Source organism: Papilio polytes, unplaced genomic scaffold, assembly GCF_000836215.1.
Source record: "Papilio polytes unplaced genomic scaffold, Ppol_1.0 DF823731.1, whole genome shotgun sequence".
NCBI lineage: Eukaryota > Metazoa > Arthropoda > Insecta > Lepidoptera > Papilionidae > Papilio > Papilio polytes.
In genome coordinates, this window is record NW_013525473.1 from 933,083 (window position 1) to 955,520 (window position 22,438).

The 22,438-nt window shown below is 32.1% G+C and overlaps 2 protein-coding genes across 3 annotated transcripts in view; both read left to right on the top strand.

The window, feature by feature from the left end:
* Window positions 1-15,751, top strand: part of LOC106103628 — a 118,370-nt gene extending 102,619 nt beyond the window's left edge. The window contains exons 4-6 of the mRNA XM_013283413.1: window positions 14,267-14,465; window positions 14,712-14,818; window positions 14,939-15,751. Coding sequence (XP_013138867.1) covers window positions 14,267-14,465; window positions 14,712-14,818; window positions 14,939-15,061 — 429 coding nt within the window. The 3' untranslated portion in view covers window positions 15,062-15,751. The remainder of the gene's footprint in view (window positions 1-14,266; window positions 14,466-14,711; window positions 14,819-14,938) is intronic.
* A 2,801-nt stretch (window positions 15,752-18,552) lies between these two features.
* LOC106103658 overlaps window positions 18,553-22,438 on the top strand; it is an 83,017-nt gene continuing 79,131 nt past the window's right edge. For both annotated transcript variants that reach the window (XM_013283469.1, XM_013283470.1), the window contains exon 1: window positions 18,553-19,158. In XM_013283469.1, coding sequence (XP_013138923.1) covers window positions 18,870-19,158 — 289 coding nt within the window. In that variant the 5' untranslated portion in view covers window positions 18,553-18,869. The remainder of the gene's footprint in view (window positions 19,159-22,438) is intronic.

Genomic DNA, 22,438 nt, shown 5'->3' on the forward strand with positions numbered 1-22,438 from the left:
ATCTGTATATACTAATATATATAATACCCGTAAACACATATTACTTTGTGGCGTAGGATGTCAGAAATCACAGTATACTTATTTTTGAATAATTCTTTCTTATGTAAAAGGTCCTACACTGATGACACGCTTTAGGCTGTATATTTTCACGCTATTAAACTTAGGGTGATAAAAAATAGGAAAAAACCAATGTCAATGAAACAGTTTCCGTGATTTGTCATTATGTCATGTCATTTTCACATTTGAAATTGATAATTTGACAAATGTAAACAAAAAAAAAATATTATTTCTGCTAGTACATAATACGGTGTGTGTATAAAACGTTACTTCAGTATCTCAATGAAACTTAATCGTTAAGTTATGCTAAACAATTTGTTGACTGGAGTTTGTAAAGCCTTGATGTTAAATCTACTTACGAAGTTGTAATGCTGGCTTTACTAATTGAGTAAAACATTTAAGTGAATGAGGTCAAAGTAAGGTATTTACGTGATACATTCCCCTCACGTACGAGGGCACGCGTACTCCCTCGACCACCTATTTTGTCATACCTGTGTCCTCTATGGTATGTAACATAATACGAATATATATAACTTTTATGTCATATAAAAAAATATTTTTCACTGTTTTAATATGTTGAACCCTTTGTTTACGAAGTACAATAAAGTATTAACACTAAAAAATTAACTATTTTTATATATTCAGCGAACATAATTAAAAGCCTCAAACTCATGTTAAATATTTAATAATATTTTTTATAATAAAGTGGCCAACGAGCAAGTGGCCACTTGAATCCGTCGAAATGGCGTAGCGACCGTTGCCCATAGACTCTTCTTCTTCCATCGTTATATGATATTTGTACCGTTTTTTTTTTAATTCGATGCCGTTTTATTTACCTTTTTATGTAGTCAACGTTTTTAATGCACATATCCTCATCGAAGAGGAAATTCTAAACCCATTTTTACGGATCGTATAACCCCACAAATGACAGTAAGTAATCTAAGCTCAGTATTTATGCAGGTTATAAAAATACTATAAAATACAACGACAGTGGCCCTTAAAATTTATGAGCTATAAATTCTTAGAAGTCATTACTCCAAGTATGCAACAGATGCTAAATGAATAATAGTGGTAGCTGTAATAATGACGGTGATAAATTATAGATCCTTTGTAGCCCATTTTTCATCCAGTCTAGATCTTTTCCGATCTGTGATTGAATAATGATACAGTGACATGAAGTTTAGAAACTAAAGACAATTATCGCTAGTGCAGTTGTATGCAATAGTGTGTCATGAAGTAAATAGTTTTCCATGACAATTCAATATCGCATAGTTGTAGGTAAGTTATCTTTTCCGCGCTCACTTCCGCTACACACCTCGCTTAGAGCTCTATTATTTCACTATTAGTCGTAAAAAAATTATAAATGTATAATTCTTGATGAATTAAACTTATATATCAGAAGTAGTCAAAATGTATGGCATTTAAGGTCTAAATATGACAAGGGCGAGCATCCTTTATAAACCTATAAATCGGGCCCAAATTAACTCAAGCGAGTCTTACACAAAAGATGTAGACAACCGTAAATTTATTTGTACAAGCTGACTAAGGATTAAATTTATAGAATTACGAGACCGTCAATAGAGAAATAAATCGTAGTAAGAAACAGAGACATTAAAGAACATCTTTAACACAATCTTAATATTTACATAACATAGGTTTCATCGATTTTCTATTTAATTCGACTGACGAGTAAAAAGAATCGAATAGATTAAATAGTCTAGAGAGACAAAGATGAATTTATCTAGACCCGAAAGCTATTAACACGTGAAAAATAAACCTAAGAAAAAATATATTATTGTTAAGTAGAAAATCAGTGCCGGTGTAACGGCGCAGCACTAGATTATTGGCGGGCACGTCCCGTCGCTATGACATCTGTCAATGTCAATCAGAAGTGTCAAGAAGCGCGCCATTCATGGCGGCGATGTATAGACTAAATAGCGAAGTAGAATTACGTTGTTGCGATTATATTATCTCCTAAAATTAAGGCTTGCCTTAATATTGATTTAAATAATTGTTTAAAACTTATATAATACTTTGTTCCTTACATCTTCGGTAATTTTGTATGCAATTGCAAAAATTGTGAACAATTACGACGAATATTAAGTCTTGTTTTGGCTTTTAAATATATATTTTGTAACTTTTGTGCAAAAAGAATAAATAAATAAATAAAGGCCTATACTAAACATTATTAATAAGAACTTTAAATTTTAATGTAAAGAAGTACATAGTTTGTGGTAGTCCTAGGAAGAGATTGATGGAATGCGTGAACAGTTCCACGATTAAAAAGGCAGTGACTACATCACTCGTTGGATCTGGAGAACGATATTCTGTGGTACATTCATTCGTGAGATACGACGGACAGGGGAGATGATAGACCCGAAGTTACTTCAGAAGGAAGTCAATTGCTTTTAATCATTCTCGAGTTCTTTTTTCACACCTGCGGAAAACCCATGTGCCATACCGGACATATTCACCTATATTATTCATAAGTAGCATCAATGAAAAGAAACTCAATGATTCACATTTTGAAAACTAAAGTCATGCCTTGCTGGTGTGACTCACCAGGTTAGTCAGAATTTTTTAAAGTACTATACGTAAATATAAAATGAAATATATTCTATGAATGCGCCGTAGATGGCAATTGCTAATCGGAATCCGTAGAATAGAACGTAGACGAAGTTCTACGAAATTGTCATTTTGTAATATTTTTTACTTTCAATTTAATTGTTTCGGTATCTTTCTTTCTCTTTGAATTGATGCAATTATAACTATAGGCATGCCAAAGGCCTGATGGTGTTAAAATGGTCTACGAAAATGTACGACCCAAGTAAAGGACCCTTCCCTGGATCCAAGCCAAAAATAAATGTAATAACTGGCACCCGATATTGGAATAGTTAACAGGATTTCTAGTCATATTGGCACCACGTTGCCATCTCATCGGCATTTTTAATTTACATTATATAAAATAATTTATTTCATTATTACATTACCACCAAAATGGCAGGAAAAAGAATTAACTTGAAGAGACAATTAAGCAAGAAAATTAAGCTAGGAAAATTGGGTTACACAAGGAGGCGGTTTATCGGCAAAGCTGGCGCTATTCCAGAAGATACTGAGACGTAATTACACGACAAACTTTAATTCTTATTCGTACAAATTAAGTTAAGACTAAGTTCAAATACAATGTATGATATTAATAGTCCCATCTTTTCTTCAGGGACCAGTGCAGACAAGTTGCGAAATGCGTAACTTTATAAGTGATTTACTTATTTTGATTTTTTTTTCTATTACCGAATCTTTCTAGAAATGGACCCTCGATAATTATTACTTATCAATGTTAAAAAAGTTAGTTTATTTTCAATTTAACTTAGTAGAGTTTTTATACGGTATACTTCATCCGATGCAGAATATATAAAAATAAACTAAAAGCCTTACAAATAAAAGAGGTATAATGTTAAACTTAGGAATAAACTGATTATAAGCAAATATTACTACAAATTTTGCTTATACTTTTACATTTAGTTTATAAGTTTAACTTTATACCGCGTTTCTTTGTAAGGTTGTAAGAAATTCCCGTAATAAAAACACAGTCTAAAAAGATTTTCATTTCGGTGGATATACCTTGTTAGTTACGTCGCAATTCCCGGGAGGAAAATAGTAAATTATCTTAAATTCTCATCAATGGCAATCCGCTTACAGGGACTTTGTCAATAAACCAGAACATTCGGGACGGAATTCTATTACCGCTGGATTGGGACGTCCCGCGCCAATTTGTTACATTTCACTTCGAGTTTCTTACTGTCATCAATTTATTTTTAACACAAAGTATGCTAATATTTTAATGAAATTTCAATCTGGAATATCTAAGTGAAATGTAAAAGAAATAGGAACGGACACATTTTGTACACATTTTTTTTAATTATTCCGTCTGGCTGGTTTTTATATAAATAAAAATAAATATTTGTGTTGCAATTTTATTATCAACTAACTGTTTCTCGCGACTTCGTCCGCCTAAAATTAAAAAAATAATTAAATAAGTTACTCACAGATATAATACCTTTCTAACGGTGAAGGAATCTTTAAAATAGGCCCGGTAGTTTTTGAGTTATTTCAATACATGTAAAAATACAAATTTTATTTTTTCTCTTTACAATCATACTAATATTATAAATGCGGAAGTTTAGATGGATGGATGGATGTTTGTTAGAGTTTGTAGCCTAAATGGCGATTTCGCTGAAATTTTGCAGCTGTTGTTTTATGGTCTTAACCGAAGTATTATTGTGGTTATTTTTCATTCATTTATTAATTAATAAATGTACACACGAATTAGAGATGCTTATCGTAGGTTAAACGTTGCAAGGGGTGCGTAAGATTTAATTTAAATGCTGTTAAAGCTGGCAGGTTCTGATGCAAAATTGAAGTAACAGATGTCGCTTTGCAGACGCACGTCTGTAGTAACTTAATTTTAGATTTAAAGACATTCGTACAACACCTGAACTCCAAGTTATGTAATATGACTATTTCTCAAATTCTATGATATTTAAATTTAACTAAATGTTTGTTAATTTTACTCATGCACTTAAAATATAGCTACGTAGTTACGAAAACACTTTTATGCAAAAAATATTACTACTAAAGGACAAAATCGTCGAAATTATAGGCCAATGATACACACGAAATTATCCACCGTATATCAAGTAACTTATCTGATTGCCAAACTCAATTACGTACACGGTCATGCTTACGACGAAATCAAGGCCCAAAAATGGTAGGCATATTCCGTCCGAAAACCTTGCTGAACAATGTTGGGACAATCCTTTTATAGTAGACAAATATAAATAAAAAACAAAAGACGTATCTCATGGCTCTAGAACAAAAAGATTATGAAACCTCGTGTTTAAATTTTTTCTACGTGTAAAAAACTCAATAAGTAAATAGATATATGTGAAGCCAGTTATTGTCTGACTTCGTCCACATGAAATCGGTCCAGAAGTTTGTAAGTTTTGTTACATACATAAAATAAAAATATATAAAACATGTTTTAAAAATACAAACTTTTTCGATATAATATTTCTAAAAACGTTTACGTTTTTCGTTCGTAATACACAAAGTATAATACGTAATTTGTTTACATCCTAATAAATTTAATTAAACTTAATTCAATTTATCTGTGAATAAATTTAAAACTATTTATTCACTGTTAGATGATCAAACAATCTGAGATTGGAATGAATTCGATTGTAATCGTGTATAAACGATGAGATAGACTCGCTCAACGGGGCTGCGGCTTTCGAACGCAAACTCAATCTAAAAGCGAGAAGTCTCGTTCCATCTACTAAAAGGTTCCAATGAAAATTTCCACTTTGATTGCATGCTGTGCCAACTGCAACCCGTTCCATTCCCACCCTGGCTTTCTACCAACATACTGTTACTAGACAGACATATTAATACTGTCTTGAATCATTTTCATCATCATTACTCTGCGTTTATTATTGATTCTGCCAACCCTTACATCTAATTTAGTTTAAAAGCGGCCGCACACCTTTGACTAAACTATCGCACAACTGTTAGTCGATTGTCCATTGTTTCATAGCCAATTCAACTGTTTATTTGCACAATTAAAAATCGAGTAGTGGGCACACCTTCATGTAAGCTCGTAGGAGTCAAGCTAGACGAAACAGATGGGTCACAGTTCAGTTTCAGGTGTGCGCTCACTCTAAGACAACGCGGTTGTCTACTGTCATGACGGAGTATCAGCAAGTCAGTCCTAACCGTGCCACCGACAGGAGCGGACGTCACCAGCAAACAGGCACTAATTCAAAGCTACTTTGATCTTACAATTACCGAGCCGATTACCATTAATGCCTTCTTTAGCATGAATATCGATTTTTATCGACTGTAATTTAGACTTTATACGAGTAAGTGTCTCTTACATTTTATTGTTTTGTCTCTAATAAAAAGAATCTTATAACGATTCTGAAATAATTACACATTGTGCTTAAACTTGTAACGCTAGAAAATTAGAAGCTTATTTTAAAGCATCGTGCGAAACGCTCGTTTGCTACACGGCGTGTACTGTACGTTGAGTGATTGTATACATTGTAATTATGCAACGGCTTAGTTCGACGAAAACAAAGGTTCAAGTTTTGTATTTCTAGCTTGTTACTTGTTCAAACTAATAATAATATTGAATCTTACTTACCAATTTTGTATCGCAAAACTTTAGATGTATGGATGAATGTTTGTTAGAGTTTGATATTTGGCAGAGTTGCTGAGCAAACTCTGAAAGAAGACATAGGGTACTTACTTTGTTTCTTTTTATTCTGGAGTCTGGCGAAGGTAGTGTACCTATTAATAACATTATGAAGCGTAAAATTTGGTCAATTAGAACTTTTAATTGTTTAACAAGCAAATTACGAATTATTTTTTCCTGTGTTGGGTAAAAAAGTTTTAAAATTCATTTCTTGCATTTTATATTTCAGAATTATAATTACCCGTTATTAACAACAGTTCACACGTATTAAGATGTAAATACCCTTATATTGTGGTTCTTAACTCACTGACTAATAAAGACATTAAGGCAATACTTCCCTGTAAACGTCGCTTTAATTAAAATAAGTTGTTTGCGTAAAAAGCTACATCTTGTACTTGTACATTTAATGTCTTCTTCCACTGAGGGACTTACCGTACGACTACGTGCGCGGTCCGCAAAGTATTGCAATCGCCGTTACGGTAGAGGAAATAAGAGAACTGTTATACGGGAGCAGATCACAAGTGGCTGTTTCCGCGGTTTGTCGTGGAAACTGGGTCTACGTGTACTTATCAGGGCAGATCGAGCGAGAAACAGGTTTAAAACGTTTCACATTCCACGGAGGCGACTTATCAGCTTTCTTGATGAAAGCCTTCCTTGTTTATTCTTTATACTGGGTGTGTTACGAAGGCAGGAAAAATAAACAAAACACGAACTCCCGTAGCTCAAGGCAAAACTTAATGATAAACAACGTACAATGTCAATTACATAAAATTTGCCAAACGTGTCTGTAATTTTAAATGACAATTAAGTAACATCTAACTGTTGTTTAAATTATATTTCCTTGTAACATTTTAAAAAGCACGAATTTTAAAATTAAAAAGAACAAGTTTAATCGCCAGCAAAAGCAAAAGGAAAACTGAGATGCAGTTTTCAATTAAAACTGTCAAAGGACAACTAGGAAAGTAACAAGCGTCCGTAACAAAGGCGAGGTGGCGTAGCGTGGCGCAGCCGCAGTTTGTGAAAACTTTTAACAAGCTTAACCCGCCAATGATTTTATTAAAAAGTTTCGTGTTTTAGCAATGGCCTTTGAACCTCAATTATTAAATTTATATCTAGGCTTTATGAAGATTATCATCATTAGCTCACTACATCCCTACTCAAACTATCCAAGTTATAGGTTACTAGGTCTTTGTCAATCACGCTGACCTAGCGCGGGTGGTTGGTTGACAAAAATGTGTATAAACACATCTTTAAATGCAGATATGTGCTGATAATCACGATGTACATATGAAAACACTTTGTAACATGGTGTAATTCAAAACCAGGATCTGCTTATTAGAAGTTAAATGAATGCCATTCCGGTAACATAATTTACCGCGAAATTAAGTAAAAAATTAACACGATGAAAAAGAAAATATGGAAACAGTGGTAAAATTTTGAAACCTTACTTCAAAGGGTGTTAACTGAAAATTAGCAGAAAAATATAATTAGTCATATTTTCAAATGTTTGTATATAGTTAGTTATAAGTTATTACTTTTACCATTAAAGTTGGCAAAATTGATATCACGTATTAAAAAAAAATACAACGGTAAAATTGGCAAGTAACAACTGGATATTAATGAGTCAAGGGAAATAAGAAAAATGGCGATATTTGTGAAGTTGCCAATGAAATTATTTTCGACGCCCGAGAGACCGCGCCATATTTACCGACGTTCGAACAGCAATCTGAGATGAGGAAAGAAAATTAAATTGCATGAAAAAAGTTTGCTCAAAATGGCTTTTATATGTTTTGGAAATAACCATTGTTTTTTTTTTCGTTTTCATATCTAAAAACTGAAACTTTTTATAAAATTGCGGTCATCGGAACATGTTAAATGACGCGACCAGTTATCTTGAAAGTTATACTCTTAAATCAACTTGAAAGTGTAGAGCAGAGTAATTCAAATAGGCAAAACAAGGCTTTAGGTATTATCAGACAAAAAGCTTACTTAAGATATGTGGGCTAATTGTGATTCTGTTTCTTACAATGTTCTTACTTACGAATATTAAAAATCCATTTTTCTCACATCGATAAATACGTCGAAACTTTTCTTGTTACAAAGAAAAGTTTTTCACTTAAATAATCTATTACGTATACTCCAAAGACGGCAGGCTTTAATTGTGTTGAGTCATTCAACATTGATTTGTAATATTATTCTAGTTTGGACAACAGTCACGTCTATGTGGGTTTGGTCACACGTTCGTTTGTACATCGTTCGGAGAATTTGTCTACAAAACGTTACCAAATTGAACTGACTTCAAAGAGGTATCTTTCCTTAAAGAACTTTGAAGCGCGCAAAATTATTTTCTTTGTTATAATTAATGCAAATACATAATAAGGATGAACTATAAATTGTTTATTTTGATATTACTGCTGATAGAGATGTATGGACGAGCAGTACTTACAGTGCCGACCCCCCGTAGGGCACGTTGATGATGATATAGAGATTCCAAGCTTTTATTGACTATAGTATTTTTATCTAGCTACATTTTTATTTTACTAGCTGTTGCTCGCGACTTCTTCCACGTGAAATTAAAAAATATAACCAGTGTTACTCGGCGATAACGTAACTTTTTAACACTAAAAGCATTTTTGAAGTCGGCCCAGTAGTTTTTGAGTTATTTCAATACATACAAATATTTCCTTTTTATAATATTAATATAGATTCTAATTTGAAACTTTTAATTTAATGTTTAAATTGCCTATTATTTGAGGAATAATTTCCTTTTCATAATCCGAGCATTTGGGATTTAGTTATTGAAAGTGACGTCACAATTCAGTCAAGGGGAAATTCTCTCTGAATACTTTTATTACACTTTATTTTTTTGATAGCTTCATTTCACTTCAATTATTTACTTTACAAAAAAGAAATTCTTTCTTTTACTTGAATGATATTACTTTAATGGAAACTTCGTGAGCAACTTAATACTAACGTTATCAAAAATGTTCCAATGACATTAAAAATACTCGGAAGTTATTTAACTAACTATTTGTAAAGTAGCTGTTTGATCCTGGATATTTTTTTGTTATTTATTCACCGTACCTTAATTCAGTATATGGTAATTCAACATTAAAAATAAATTTGTCACTAAGTAACATAAGCTATTTTTATTAACTCCACGCAGACGAAGTCGCAAGCAACAGCTAGTAATATATTAAAGTAATAATGTTCATTAAAAACTTGGAAAACATAAAATTAAAAGCTTGTGAGAGTGAATTGGATAAATTGGAACGTATTTACTCTGTCCAGATACACTGACGTCGATATTGGTATCTTTAAATTGCTCCCGGCAATCGGAATTTCCAATTTATTTATGTACTACGCGTCCATATATTACTCCGACTAACAGATGCCTGTTCGATCTCAGTTCTATTAAAAAGAATGAACAAAAACTTGAGCTGAAACTTGATACGAGACGCAAGGGAGGTACACGGCTTTGTGCCAAATGTCCAAATGATTGACATAAATGTTTTAAGAATGCTTTTGCAATTTACGGACATCTGTGCCCGGAATTGCTACTATTAATACTAAGTTTAGGCTTTAGACTGTTAAAAACCATGATCTCATACTTCTTTGATTCTTTTTTGTCGCATTAAAAGATTAATTAACTCCTAACATACATAGTTACAATTATACCTATTGAAATAAAACGAACAATAAACTGTTATACTTAATCTTATTCAATATCTATACTAATATTATAAAGAGAAAAGATTTGTATTTTTTGGATTTTTGTACATGTTGAAATAACACAAAAACTACTGGATTAAATTCCAAAAAATTTGCACCATTAAAAAGCTATATTATCACTGAGTAACTTAGGCTGTGTTTTTACAATTTTATGTGTTATATGCAGAAATGTTCTTTAAAGTACTTTAAAGTACTGAATTACAAGCAACAACTGCACGTTCAAACCTATTTCGTTATCTAACTTAGATACCTGGTACTCCAATGAAGATGCTATAAAGTTTAATGTTTGACAATTACAGGCGGCAACCTGCACAGACGATATTGTCTAGACCTGGCGCAGCTCCAAACTGAGACCTAACTTTCACCTCACACCCTGATTGTATGTCTTTCATTGAACAATTTGTAGGCATTACGACCAATCTCCCCTTATTGAACTTCGCAATCTAGTTTTCAACATTTGGGAACAGGATTACGTTTCGTTCAACGCCAGCGAATTTGTTCAGAGTTGATTAAATAAAAAGTACCTATAATTTATACTGAATATCAAAATGTTGTACATACATACAAATATGATCACTGCGTTTTAGGATACAAGATACATTTTACTATAACGATAGGAAAGCATTACCATTTTCTTTAGAAAATAAGATTTTAATCTTTCTAAATCCAGCATAGTCAAAGACAACGATTGTTAAGTTGTCTGAATCAATTTTACACGCGAGCGGATTTTCACAAAGTGACAGCTGTTAAGCGAGTCGTTAGGAAAAGCCGTTGATTCTTGTCAGCCAGGATTTCATTGTCTTCTTCAGATTTAATAATAATTTAAAATTTTAGCTAACATGTTTCTTGTTATTTTACAAAATTGATAAACATAATTTTTTTAATTTAAACTAATAAAAATACTGACAACCATAGATCAATTAAATACAGATTAAATATAAAACGTAAATGCAATAGAGATATAATTTATGTATATAATTGAGTATAACAACTTCAATTGCCTTTTATTTAGTAGCATATATAAATAAATACTTAACGATATATAGATTAATGGAATCACGTAATGATTATTCATATGACATTGCTAAAACATATAAATCAAGCATAGCAAAGCAAAGATAACGTGGCGACATGATTTATTACCACATTAAAATACTATATTTATCATCTTTACTATATGCTTAGCTATTTGTCAGTTCACATTTTTCATATATTAACTTCTAAATATTTATTTAAATCCTCTGTTCAAAGATTGACGATAATTTAATTTTTAATTTTATGGTATTCTTAATGTTGATGCCAGTTTGATTTATCGAATAAATTGTATGCTTTTAAAAGAAGACCATTTATAACTATGTATTTTTTAGAAAAGTTGTAACTATTTTTATAGATTTGAAAATTAAAGTTTGACTATGAATGGCACTCTCAATTGGCAAGTATATTGCACTGATATCCGTAGCTTCGTTTTTTTTTATTGTAAACTTGTTGATTTAGTGCGCGCGCACACCATTGACTAAACTATCGCATAACTGTTTAGTCGCGCAATGATTATTATGAGCTTTTATGGAGCACCCTACTCGATTTTTAGATGTGCAACTAAACTGTTGAATGAGCTGTGAAACAATCGACAATCGCACGATCGCACGAACGCACGACGACAGTTGTGCGATAATTTACTCAAAGGTGTACGCCCGCTCTTCAAGTTCACTATAAAGCTATGATAGGCATTGTAGAATGGGGTAAACAATGTGAAAAGGCGTCGGCGATGGCTGGCGCATTTCCAGCGCAAAGTTTTCCACTTTAAGACCTGATTGCACGTCGCTTATTGAGCAATTTGTTGAAAATTATGCTCCTCGGAACTTACTTCAAATTACACTTCTTAACGTAGTTTCAAAATAATGTAGAATAGGAACTTTTAACGAAGAATTATAGTGTTTCTCAAAATATTTTAGCACTATAGAAATATTGTAACTGAATATTTCTTAACTTACAGCTTTTTAGTCTTTATTTCGTAAGGGGCAAAGTCGGAAATCTTCTGAATAACATTTGAAAATTGTGTATTACATAAATATTATTAGTTTGTCTGTTAGAATTTGCCGCATAAACAGCTGAATCTCAGCTGGATCTCTATGAAATATAGCATTATGAAGAGGAAGTCTGGCTAGTTAACTTTTTTTTAATTCCTTATTATTAACTAATATTTGTTTAATAAGAAAAATGAAATTTAAAGTTACAAATTTTAATTCCTAACTTAACTGCTCCTGCCATCTAGTTTCATACTAACGAAACAAATTTAAGAAATATAATTACATTTAGCAAAAAATTAAAAACCATGTTAGAGTGTTAATTAACAAATAAATCATTTCATTCGAATTTAAACAATCAAATACTATTCAATAATTTGCACTTAACAGTTTCTATTCCTGGATTTCTAGCACACAGTAGTCATCAAAGATTTTCAGTTATTTAATTTATTTGAGTATAAAAATGAATTACGGGATAGTTACGTGGGGTAACGATTTAACAGCGAAGCGTGATTGCGCTAACGAGCGACGTCCGAACAACGGGAAATGATAACGACCTTTATACGTGCTGTATCACGAGTACGGTCAGCAAAAATGCCAGGACGATTACAGGACATTTAATTATTATTTTTGCCTGCGTTATGTGTCTGGCAAGCGAGTAGTGTATGTTCAAAAATAGAACAAATTGACAACATGTATCAAAGCTTGTGTAACCCAAACAATAATTTACAACTGTCAGACATTAATAAAATAAATAATAAATAAACGGAATTACCTTAAACACTCAGGCCACTAACTCCCTAAGAATGGCGTGCTATTCTAATACGACTGAATGACACTGACAGCTGTCATATGGACGCGACGTCTATGCCGATGATCTAGGGTTGTGACGATTTTATTCTTAACACAATAACGACCGAAAAGATACATATATTATCTGTGGTTGTACGGATTATCGTATTGGATAAGCAGCTAATTAAAAGCCGCTATAAAATATAACTACAATTTCCCCTTCAACGACTAATAACATTTTGATATAGTTATTGGAGTTGTGCTTTTCAGGTCAAGGAAAAATCAATTAGATGTTCCTTTATTTACTTAAGGTTTGATATATCTGTAGAGAAATATGCATACGTATTAATACTACAACCAGACACACTTATGTAACTTTAATTTAAAATGCAAGTTTTTCCCTTTTTGCTGACTGCTGTGCAATGACGCATAGTCGAGAACTTAAAAGTTTTCTTGTAGCTTTTATACAGTATAAAGTTAAACTAACATAACTCTCCTACTGTGTACTCTGTAGAATAGTAATAAATTCAGTTGTGCATCGACTTTAAATGTTAGCAAATTTAATTCAAGAATTCACTATGAAGCTAAAAATTAAACATGTCTTATAAATGAGAATTCTTTGAAGGATGGATGGATCGAACATATCTAAATGAAATTTACCCCAGATATTATGTTTTAATTAGTATACATAGGCTACTTACTAAGTTTGTTTTTTTAATTCTGCATAGACGGAGTCGCGGATTTAAGATAGTTGCAAATAATTAAGTACATATTTGTTTTTTATTTACATTATTCAATCATCAACATTATTAGCATTGTTATGTCAATGTCGATAGGTTATTACAATCACAAATAGATAGGTTAATTTTATTATAATATACAGGCTTTATTAAACTGATTGCATCAATGGCAACAATAGAAACGCCTCGATCATTTGAATAAATATTAAACAATAAAATAATCATGTCTCTATTATTCAATGCGTGCTTCATACAAGTAACGATAGATACAAAGTGGATAATAAAATATATTTATAGATAATGTCAAAGCTATCATAGGAACTATGATATCATTCGACCCTCAAATGCATAGCAAGTCAATTAACACGTTATTATACGTTAAATAGGAATAAGGAATAATCGAATACCTAATTTTTTTAACTATTGAGATATTACAAATATACAAATATGATTAAGCCAAAATTGTCATTTCCTTAAGAAAAGGTGAGTTCACGGTTTTCGTTTCGAAGGAAACAAGTTGTACTTATGACAAGCTGTTGCTCGAAATATTACTATTTACATTGCACTTGCGGCTTGTTTATTTAAAAAGTAATTTGTTCAAGTGTCTCTTTTATATTTTTGAAGACTGATAGTCTTAATTTTTTTAATATGTTTTTTTTATATTTCAGGATGTGATTCGTCTGGAAACACAATACTGGTCTCTGGTGGAGATTCCGAAACAAGAGAAAGCGGAGACTGTACCTGCGTTCGTGCTCCGCGCCTGCGCTATCATGGAGAAGACGCAGAAGTCTGGTGAAGGTGTCAAAACTTCCTCCAAGCTCGCTGAGGAAGCCGCTGATCGAAAGGAGAGGATAGAGAGATTGAATGGTACGTACAAATAAATTGATTAACCACTATATTACATAGTAAAATGTAAAAAAAAGACACTACAAACGCCCTACAGTGAGCACTTAACAATAATAGAATCAAATAAACAATCTTATCCAATTATGTTCTAAGCAACTCAAATTTTGAACGACTTCCCAAAAGAAGGTCCTCTATTCGTCTATAAATTTTTTAAGCATATTTTTAGATATTTTAAGTTGATTTAAAAGATAATATTTAAAATTTCAGATATGACTACGTCTCAAATAGAGACAGAGAACACGCAGATGACTAACGACCTCTATCGTCTACTGAAGAAGTACACTGGACTGAGGAACCTCATTAGGGAGCTGAAGGTGAGTAGAAATGCTATTGCATGTGTCAATAAACAATTTCCTAACTTATTCTGTTAGTTCAATATAGTTTTCTAGCTTTAATTTTATTTTTATTTCTGTTAATAATTGTTTTTTTTACAGTCGGATTACGTGAGCTCCAAAGTGTACCCTATGTTCCCGCGATACACAATGCTGAAGGACATGATCAAGGACATTATGCACGACCCCGATTACATGGAAGTCTGCCACGAGGTGGACCCATAGCGCGGGGTGCGCAAATAGTTGAGGAGCTCTTTCACCGACCGCAGGAGGTCGAGTCGCCGCTAGAGCCAACGGGGGCGTAGAGTGGGGGTTAAACCCTCATATTCTGGCTACGCTTGTGTTGGTGACTGTAATTTCTATGCTTGATGTTTCGCTTGGAATTTAAGCTTTATAATGCTTATATAAATGGGTTATAATTAATGTTGGAATGGTAATATATCTCTTAGTGTTTCAACGGATTTGACGCCATTATCTATGCCTTAGATTCCGTGTAGTGCGTTAGTTGGAATAAGTATTTCTAACATTGTGTTTAGATTCATAAATGGTGTTAACATCAAGCAAAGAAAACTACAGACTGCGGTGTTTAGTGAGACGAGTATTCATATTATTTGCGCTCAGTTACGGACTTTGTTTATAGTGTTAAGGTGTGTTTACTTGTTTTGAATGTACTCGTCTTTAAAGTGTTCACTTGCTTACGTTTTTTAACTTGCAATTGGTGATGTTTTATTTGACTTCTGTAATGTAAATCAAACAATCTTAGCACTATGGATGTAACTTAACTTGTAGTTGTGGAATAGGTGAAATTAATTTGCTTTTAGGAGTATGTAAAATGCACATGTATTTTTTAATCGATTTGTTTTATTATCTGTATTTCTGTTGCAGTAAACTTGTACTTATGATCACCCTTCTAATTCCCAGAAAATCATCTTCTTGTATATTTTAATTTATCTAGTCAGTAGTTATAAATTACTAGTAACAATGTAAACTTATCATTTTATTAACATTAGTTGCAATAAATCCTTAAAATTTTGTTAATTAAAAGTATATAATTTTAGCTTGTAAACATTGTTTTTTCTACATTAAGTTAGTAATAAGTAAATGTATTGACGCTATCGCTTATGTAGTTAATTAGTTAATTAATTAATTAGTTTATTAACATATCTGTAACGTATTTAAATAATAAACATATCTTTGCTTATAGTACTTTTCAATGTACTTTCACGTAATTGTATAAATGTGCTGATATTGAAAAATGCCAATGTATGTGTTCAAATGTGAATTAGTGTGTGAACTTGTAAAATTTAATTAAGTTTTATTCAACTAATTATTCCTTAATACTCACGTCTATTTTTTCGATGGCACCGACTAGTTTCGGACCCATCGGTGGTCCATTTTCAGGGCAAGTGTTATTGGATTTTCTTTGAAAGCCCGAAACTGCTACCACCACCAGAAAAATAGACATGAGTGATAAAAATGTGTCACGAAAGTTTAAACAATTTATGTTTTATTTAAATCTTGTGTTATAATATATTTAAAATAATGTTTATTATTATAATTTTAAAGCATGTTAATCATAATTTTTTACAAGATATATAAAGATATGTAGTCATAAATGTGTTTTACCAATCGGTCGTTTATAACATAGATGTTAAGCAAAAATGAAAGCATATAGTGAGGATAATATTTTAGGTTAGAAAATGCGAGTTATATAAAACTATGCAAATATTTCCACAATAAAAATGAACGTAATTACCAAGCTCATGAAAAAGAATATTAAATCTATGAAGTTTTAGATAAAAAGTAATATTTACTCTTTATTTTTAATGACAAAAGAAAGTATGGATGGATTGTGTGAAAGAGGATATGCTTAAGAAAGGGGTAGATTCAGATATGACGGCTGATAGAGATGTATGAAAGAGCAGCACATATTGTGCCGACCCTCCGTAAGGGATAAAGGCATGTTGATTTTAATGACAAAGTTAAATTGTTTAATTTAAATAGATTGTTGACATAAATTTAAATTTTTGGAGTATTTTATTATGAAACAAAATACTGCCATTAGTATAAGTTTTAGGATAAATCATATTGTAATAGATAAATATAACATTACATAGATTTTTTGAATTTACGCTTCAATAATACTAATATTCTCAGTAAGTACTTATTTATTCAATTAAGTATATATTAATTGTACAAGTCACTCTTTATAAGTACCATATTATCTACAATACACATTTTAGAATAAAATTGACTTGCAAACTTGAGCCTGCTATAGACGTTCGATTTTATTGGAGTGTCTAACTGTCAGAACCCAGTGTGTATTGCAGGATTTATTTTTGTTATACAACTTTCTTTTACTTACAATTTACAAGTCTTGTCATCATATTTCTATTAATTTATTAAGCCTTTATTGCCGAAACTAAAAACATTTACGATTGCTGGTAACCCTTAACATAGTTTTTTTTTACAAAATTTTAAGGTAATATATGTTTTTTTCTTTTTATGCTAGACTAGTTGTCGGCGTATCAGCGTCATCATATAACTTTTAAACAATTAATATAATTGTTACTAGCGATATTAATTTAAACACTACTAGAGAACTCGAAAGGAATGCGCGCGAATCATCAATCCTTCTAATGACATTGACAGCTGTAAGTTAGAGATGTGACGTTAATGCCGATAACCTAGTGTTGCGCCAATTCTACAGCGCAGTAATAATCGTTTGTAGACATAATTATAGAAGTGTAAAAGTATGGATGTCCTGTTGTATGTAAACAAATAGGCTTATAGAATATTGTATGAGGTATCGTAATAATGCGAAGTGCGTTTTTAATGTTTAAATGCAGAAGGCTTTGTTATATGTATTAAATATAATAAACTATTATTTATGCTAAATTGATGTTTCATTTTGTATAACATAAGTTACGTGAGATTTTTTAATTTATAGAATAAAAAGTAAAAATCGGAAAAGACTAAAATTGTGCTCAAAACCTGTCAACGCGTTTACGGCATATTCGCACAGCTTTTTCGCAAGGTTGACGGTGATTTCATAACATTTTTACATAAAATGAAGTTTTCAATTAGAATTTCACTTTACAAATGTTTAAGATAAGTTTAAATGCTAAAGCAAAATATTTCAAATCGCTAAACTTAAAAGTTTACAAATTGATTTTTTGTTAAATAGCGCCATCTAGTAGCAACTGTTCTAACTAACAAGACGGATCAAAAGGTAAACTGTTTCATTGTAAGATTTCTTAAAGTTTAAGTAAAATTTAGTCATAATTCATTAATCCGCCAACAGAGGTCGCTAATACAAGGTGCTGAAGTTATTGCCACACTTAAAAGATTCACATAAAATTAAGGAATCTCTTTTAAAATTTCAAATCCAAATAAAATGAATAAAAGAAACGATTTGCTCACGCGTTAACTCTTTAAAACCTCTCTAATTAAGTAAATAGTGCGCAAATTAAATAAAACTTTAATGCTTTGATGCATTGACAAAGTTCTGATTGAATATTGGAATTAATAGTAACTATGTCCAACCTAGTCTTTTTACATTTATTACTTAATAACAAAATGTAACTACAAAAACTGATAGTTTTAAAAATAAATAATTTTACTATTTACTTAGGGAAAAATACAGAGTTATGGTAACACAACACTACGCTCGCTCGTATCGTACGATTCGTCTCATTCATTTCACTCGGCCGGCAAAAGCGGTCTAGAAGTGATGTGTGTTGTAAACGCCTCTTATGGCGGGATGTCGTAAATATGAAAAGTTTCCGTAAAACTTTTATATTACTTTTAAATGAACGAAAAGTGTTATCTTATAACTAAAACTTGACAATATTTCTTATTACTACTTGAAATACCACAGTTTAGTGAAAGTTCACCGGTCAGGATGTCGGTTAATTCAAAGTGGCGGTTACCTGACGTTTTTTGTGTTGTGTGTTGAATGGATGACGGAATTACGTTTAATTCGCAGCGCGGGAATGGGTGAATAAGTGATTCGTGCCTTAGGACTATCGAGATGCCGTTCGTGCAGCGCGTGGTCGAGCCGAAGTTTCTCTCGCGGACGAGTTTGCGTGATGAAGATGGAAGGCCGAAGGTCACTGACGAAGAACTCCAGGCGGTTACGAACTGCACCCTGAGCAATGCACTTCGACAGCTGGCGTCGCTAGTGCTTCTGGCGGAGGATATCTTCAGTGATCTCACGTCTCAACTGCAAGACATAACTGAACGGTCAAAAATTGCTCGGACAAAAATCGAAAAAATCTACGAAAGTGTAGAGAAGTATGACCCGAAGAAAGTACCAGTCCGTAAGTAAAGGTTTAATTTCTATAATAGCCATTCTTGGTTACGGTATCGGTAAAGTGGCAATGGAATTTACAAACATTTACGTTGTGAACTCTCAATGCATTGGGCGTTTGGCCCTTTAAAGCTTACGGTATGCTTATTAGCATAACATATTAGCTGACCTTGTATCTTTCAAGTTAAGCGAACTTTTTCTTTTTGCTTTTTTATTTCTTTTATTACTTTTCTTAAACATATTACCATTTTTTGAAATTAAATCCCTTTAGTTAGATTTTATTACGCTAGTAAAAATAATTTGGTAATTTTTATTATTTGCCATAGGTAAATGGGATGTTTATCCTATTGGTTGTATATTATGTTGAATTTCATATAACATGATAACATACTTGCCTAATTGTTTGTTAAATTAGATCAAAACAACAACGTATTAATGTCAGTCCAAACAAAATTCTTGAATGAAACGAAACTAGGTGGAAGTCGCAATTAATTTGATATTGTTATCTTCATTTTGATAACTTCGCCTAAATAATGACATGCAGTTTGAACAATGTCTAAACAAAACCTAACAATAAACTATGTGCACAGTAAAAATTCATTAGATTTTTTTATTTGTATACGTAAATTGTATTATACACAAAATGGGGGCAAAAAGCAGATTCCTACAGGATTAAGCTGTTTTATCTTCGGATATTTCGGCACAGTTTCAAGCATTATGGTCACGGGCTAACATTTTAACAAATTTTTACCATAGTACAGACACCAGAGACCAACATTATCTTTTTAACTAAGCTTAGTAGTAATTAACCTTTTAATAGATACAAGTCATTTTGTTATTTATAATGCAGAAATATCAATAATGCTTTTATATTACCTGTGAAATTGCTCAAACTTAGAGACCTAAATAAAACTTGTTCAATCAAAACATATGAAGTCTCATAGATGAAGTCAGACTCTATGCGTACATTGATGTTTTTCAACGTGGATATTGTCTTATCTCTCCTTCATCTAATCATAGCCAGTCTAACTACACGAGAAATCGATAACTCGCTTGTAGTTGTCGATTTTTACTTGTTTATCGATTATTTCTCACACGCTTCGAGATGTCACCCGAGTACTGGTCATCAAGGCGATATGTTTACTGTTATAATGTGAACCGCAATGTGCCTTAAGCTATTATATTAATATCGATATAAAGCGGCGTCAGCGCTGGCTCATTGAATTAAACTCATTACATCCTCCTTGAATGTGCCGCCTTTACAAAAACATTCCCGGCTGATGCATTACAGAGCGTTATCTAAAAACCTGTTTGGGCGTTCCGTCGGACCCGCAATGGGAAAAAACATCCAGATTCCAATGCGGACCATAAAAACGTCTCGGCCCGAGATAATTTCAAGCGCGGCCGTGTCTCAAGCGCACCAAACACCAAGTCCTATCCGCTTTTAGGGTTACCAACCCTAGCAAAGTATTGTGTTGGCAACATTATAAAACTTCTCGTTAATTCAGTCTCAAATACTTCATTCGTGATAAATAACATTTTGCAATGCAAATGTATATTTGATTAAGCTTACAAGACGAGAGAAGCCAAATCCACACATCGAGAAAACTCTATTAGTTTTTTACAGGTTAAGTCAACTGACAGTTTAGCAGTAAATACATTATAGTTGAAAACTGTAACATATAAGAAAATAATAAAAAAAAACGTAGGCTATGTTAGTCACAGATAAATTACCTTTCTAACGGTGAAAGAAATTTTAAAATCGGTTCACTACTTTTTAAGTTAATCGAATACATACAAAATGCAAATCTTTCCTCTTTATAGAAGAAGAAAATTGTTAGATACAACTTTCGAAGTTAAATCTTTGTAACTGTAGAGAAAGTTATGAAACTTTGTTCTCTTTCTGTCGGAAAGTTTTAAATTAAATAAACTACCTTGTTACACACGTTTTACGTATAAGTTAGATTATTGGAATAGTTAAGATGTATCTTAAAAAATAAAGCGACCACAAAACTTTTGGCAACCCTAACTTTGTTTAAATACCTAAAACCCACGATTACGAAACTAATCTTTTACTTTAAACTGTTGGTTTAAAAACTGTTGTAGTTTAAAATTAAAGATCGTCGTGACCTCAACATTCACTTGACTGATAACATTTGTATAACGCGGATTAGTTATGGTTATTATAAATGTATAAAAGATAGCAATACAAATGACGTACAATTCATTGCAATGGAAAAAGAACTTTAGAGATGTAATGATTTTCCAATAAAAAACTGTAGAAAACTATAACTTTATGTTTTGAAGACACTGAATTTAGACGGTCCAATGTTCTCTGGCATGGTACGTGGGAAATGGTCACCATATTCAGAATTCTAGCACTCATAGTACTTTATAAATAGATATGACAAACCTTTGCCCGCGACTTCGTTCGTTTGGAATAAAAAAAAAAACAAAAGCAATTAGCCTACGTGTTCGTCTAGACTAAGTTCTACATGTATGCCAAATTTCATCGTGATCCGTTTATTTCTAAGGCTACAAACTCTAACAAACATCCATCTAAACTTTCGCATTTATAATATTCGTATGATATAGGTACATCTCATACTGAACGTGAGAAAATGTAGTTCGTTTCTAGTTTATTTTGTCTATGTACTACACTTATATAGCATTGGCAAAATATGCATTGATATAAGGAGATATCGGCTTTTAATATGTAATAATAAATAAAGGCACTGCTTAAAATCTACCAATAAAAAGCTGGCCGAATCGACTCCGCAATACACAATTGACCTCAATTATTGCCTCATGGATATTCCGATTAATATTGGCGGGAAAGTAGCTGTGTTATGTTTTGGTACATTTCTGTTTCTCAGTTAAACGGAAAACGGATTACTATTGAGCCACAGACATATTATGCTTTAATAAAATACATGAAAACAATAAAAAAGCTAACAGTATCCTCGATTCACTTACGTCTTCAGCCTATTCTTGTTTTTTTTTTTTAACTTTTTTTATAATCATTTTTATCAGAATTACATTTAAATTTTTTAAACTACCGTGAGACAATACTTTAAGCGAAAATTAAAAGCGGCTCAACTCATGTCACGTTTTTTTAGAGTTACATTACATTGTGATATATCCTTTAATCTTTATTGCTAAAACCGTTGAGCATTTATACATTTTCATTAAATTCTTGACCATATTAGAATGTTTACGATAAAGAAATCTTACTACCGTCTAAATTTATCGACCACTTAAAACCACTTTAGATTATCAGTCCATAATAA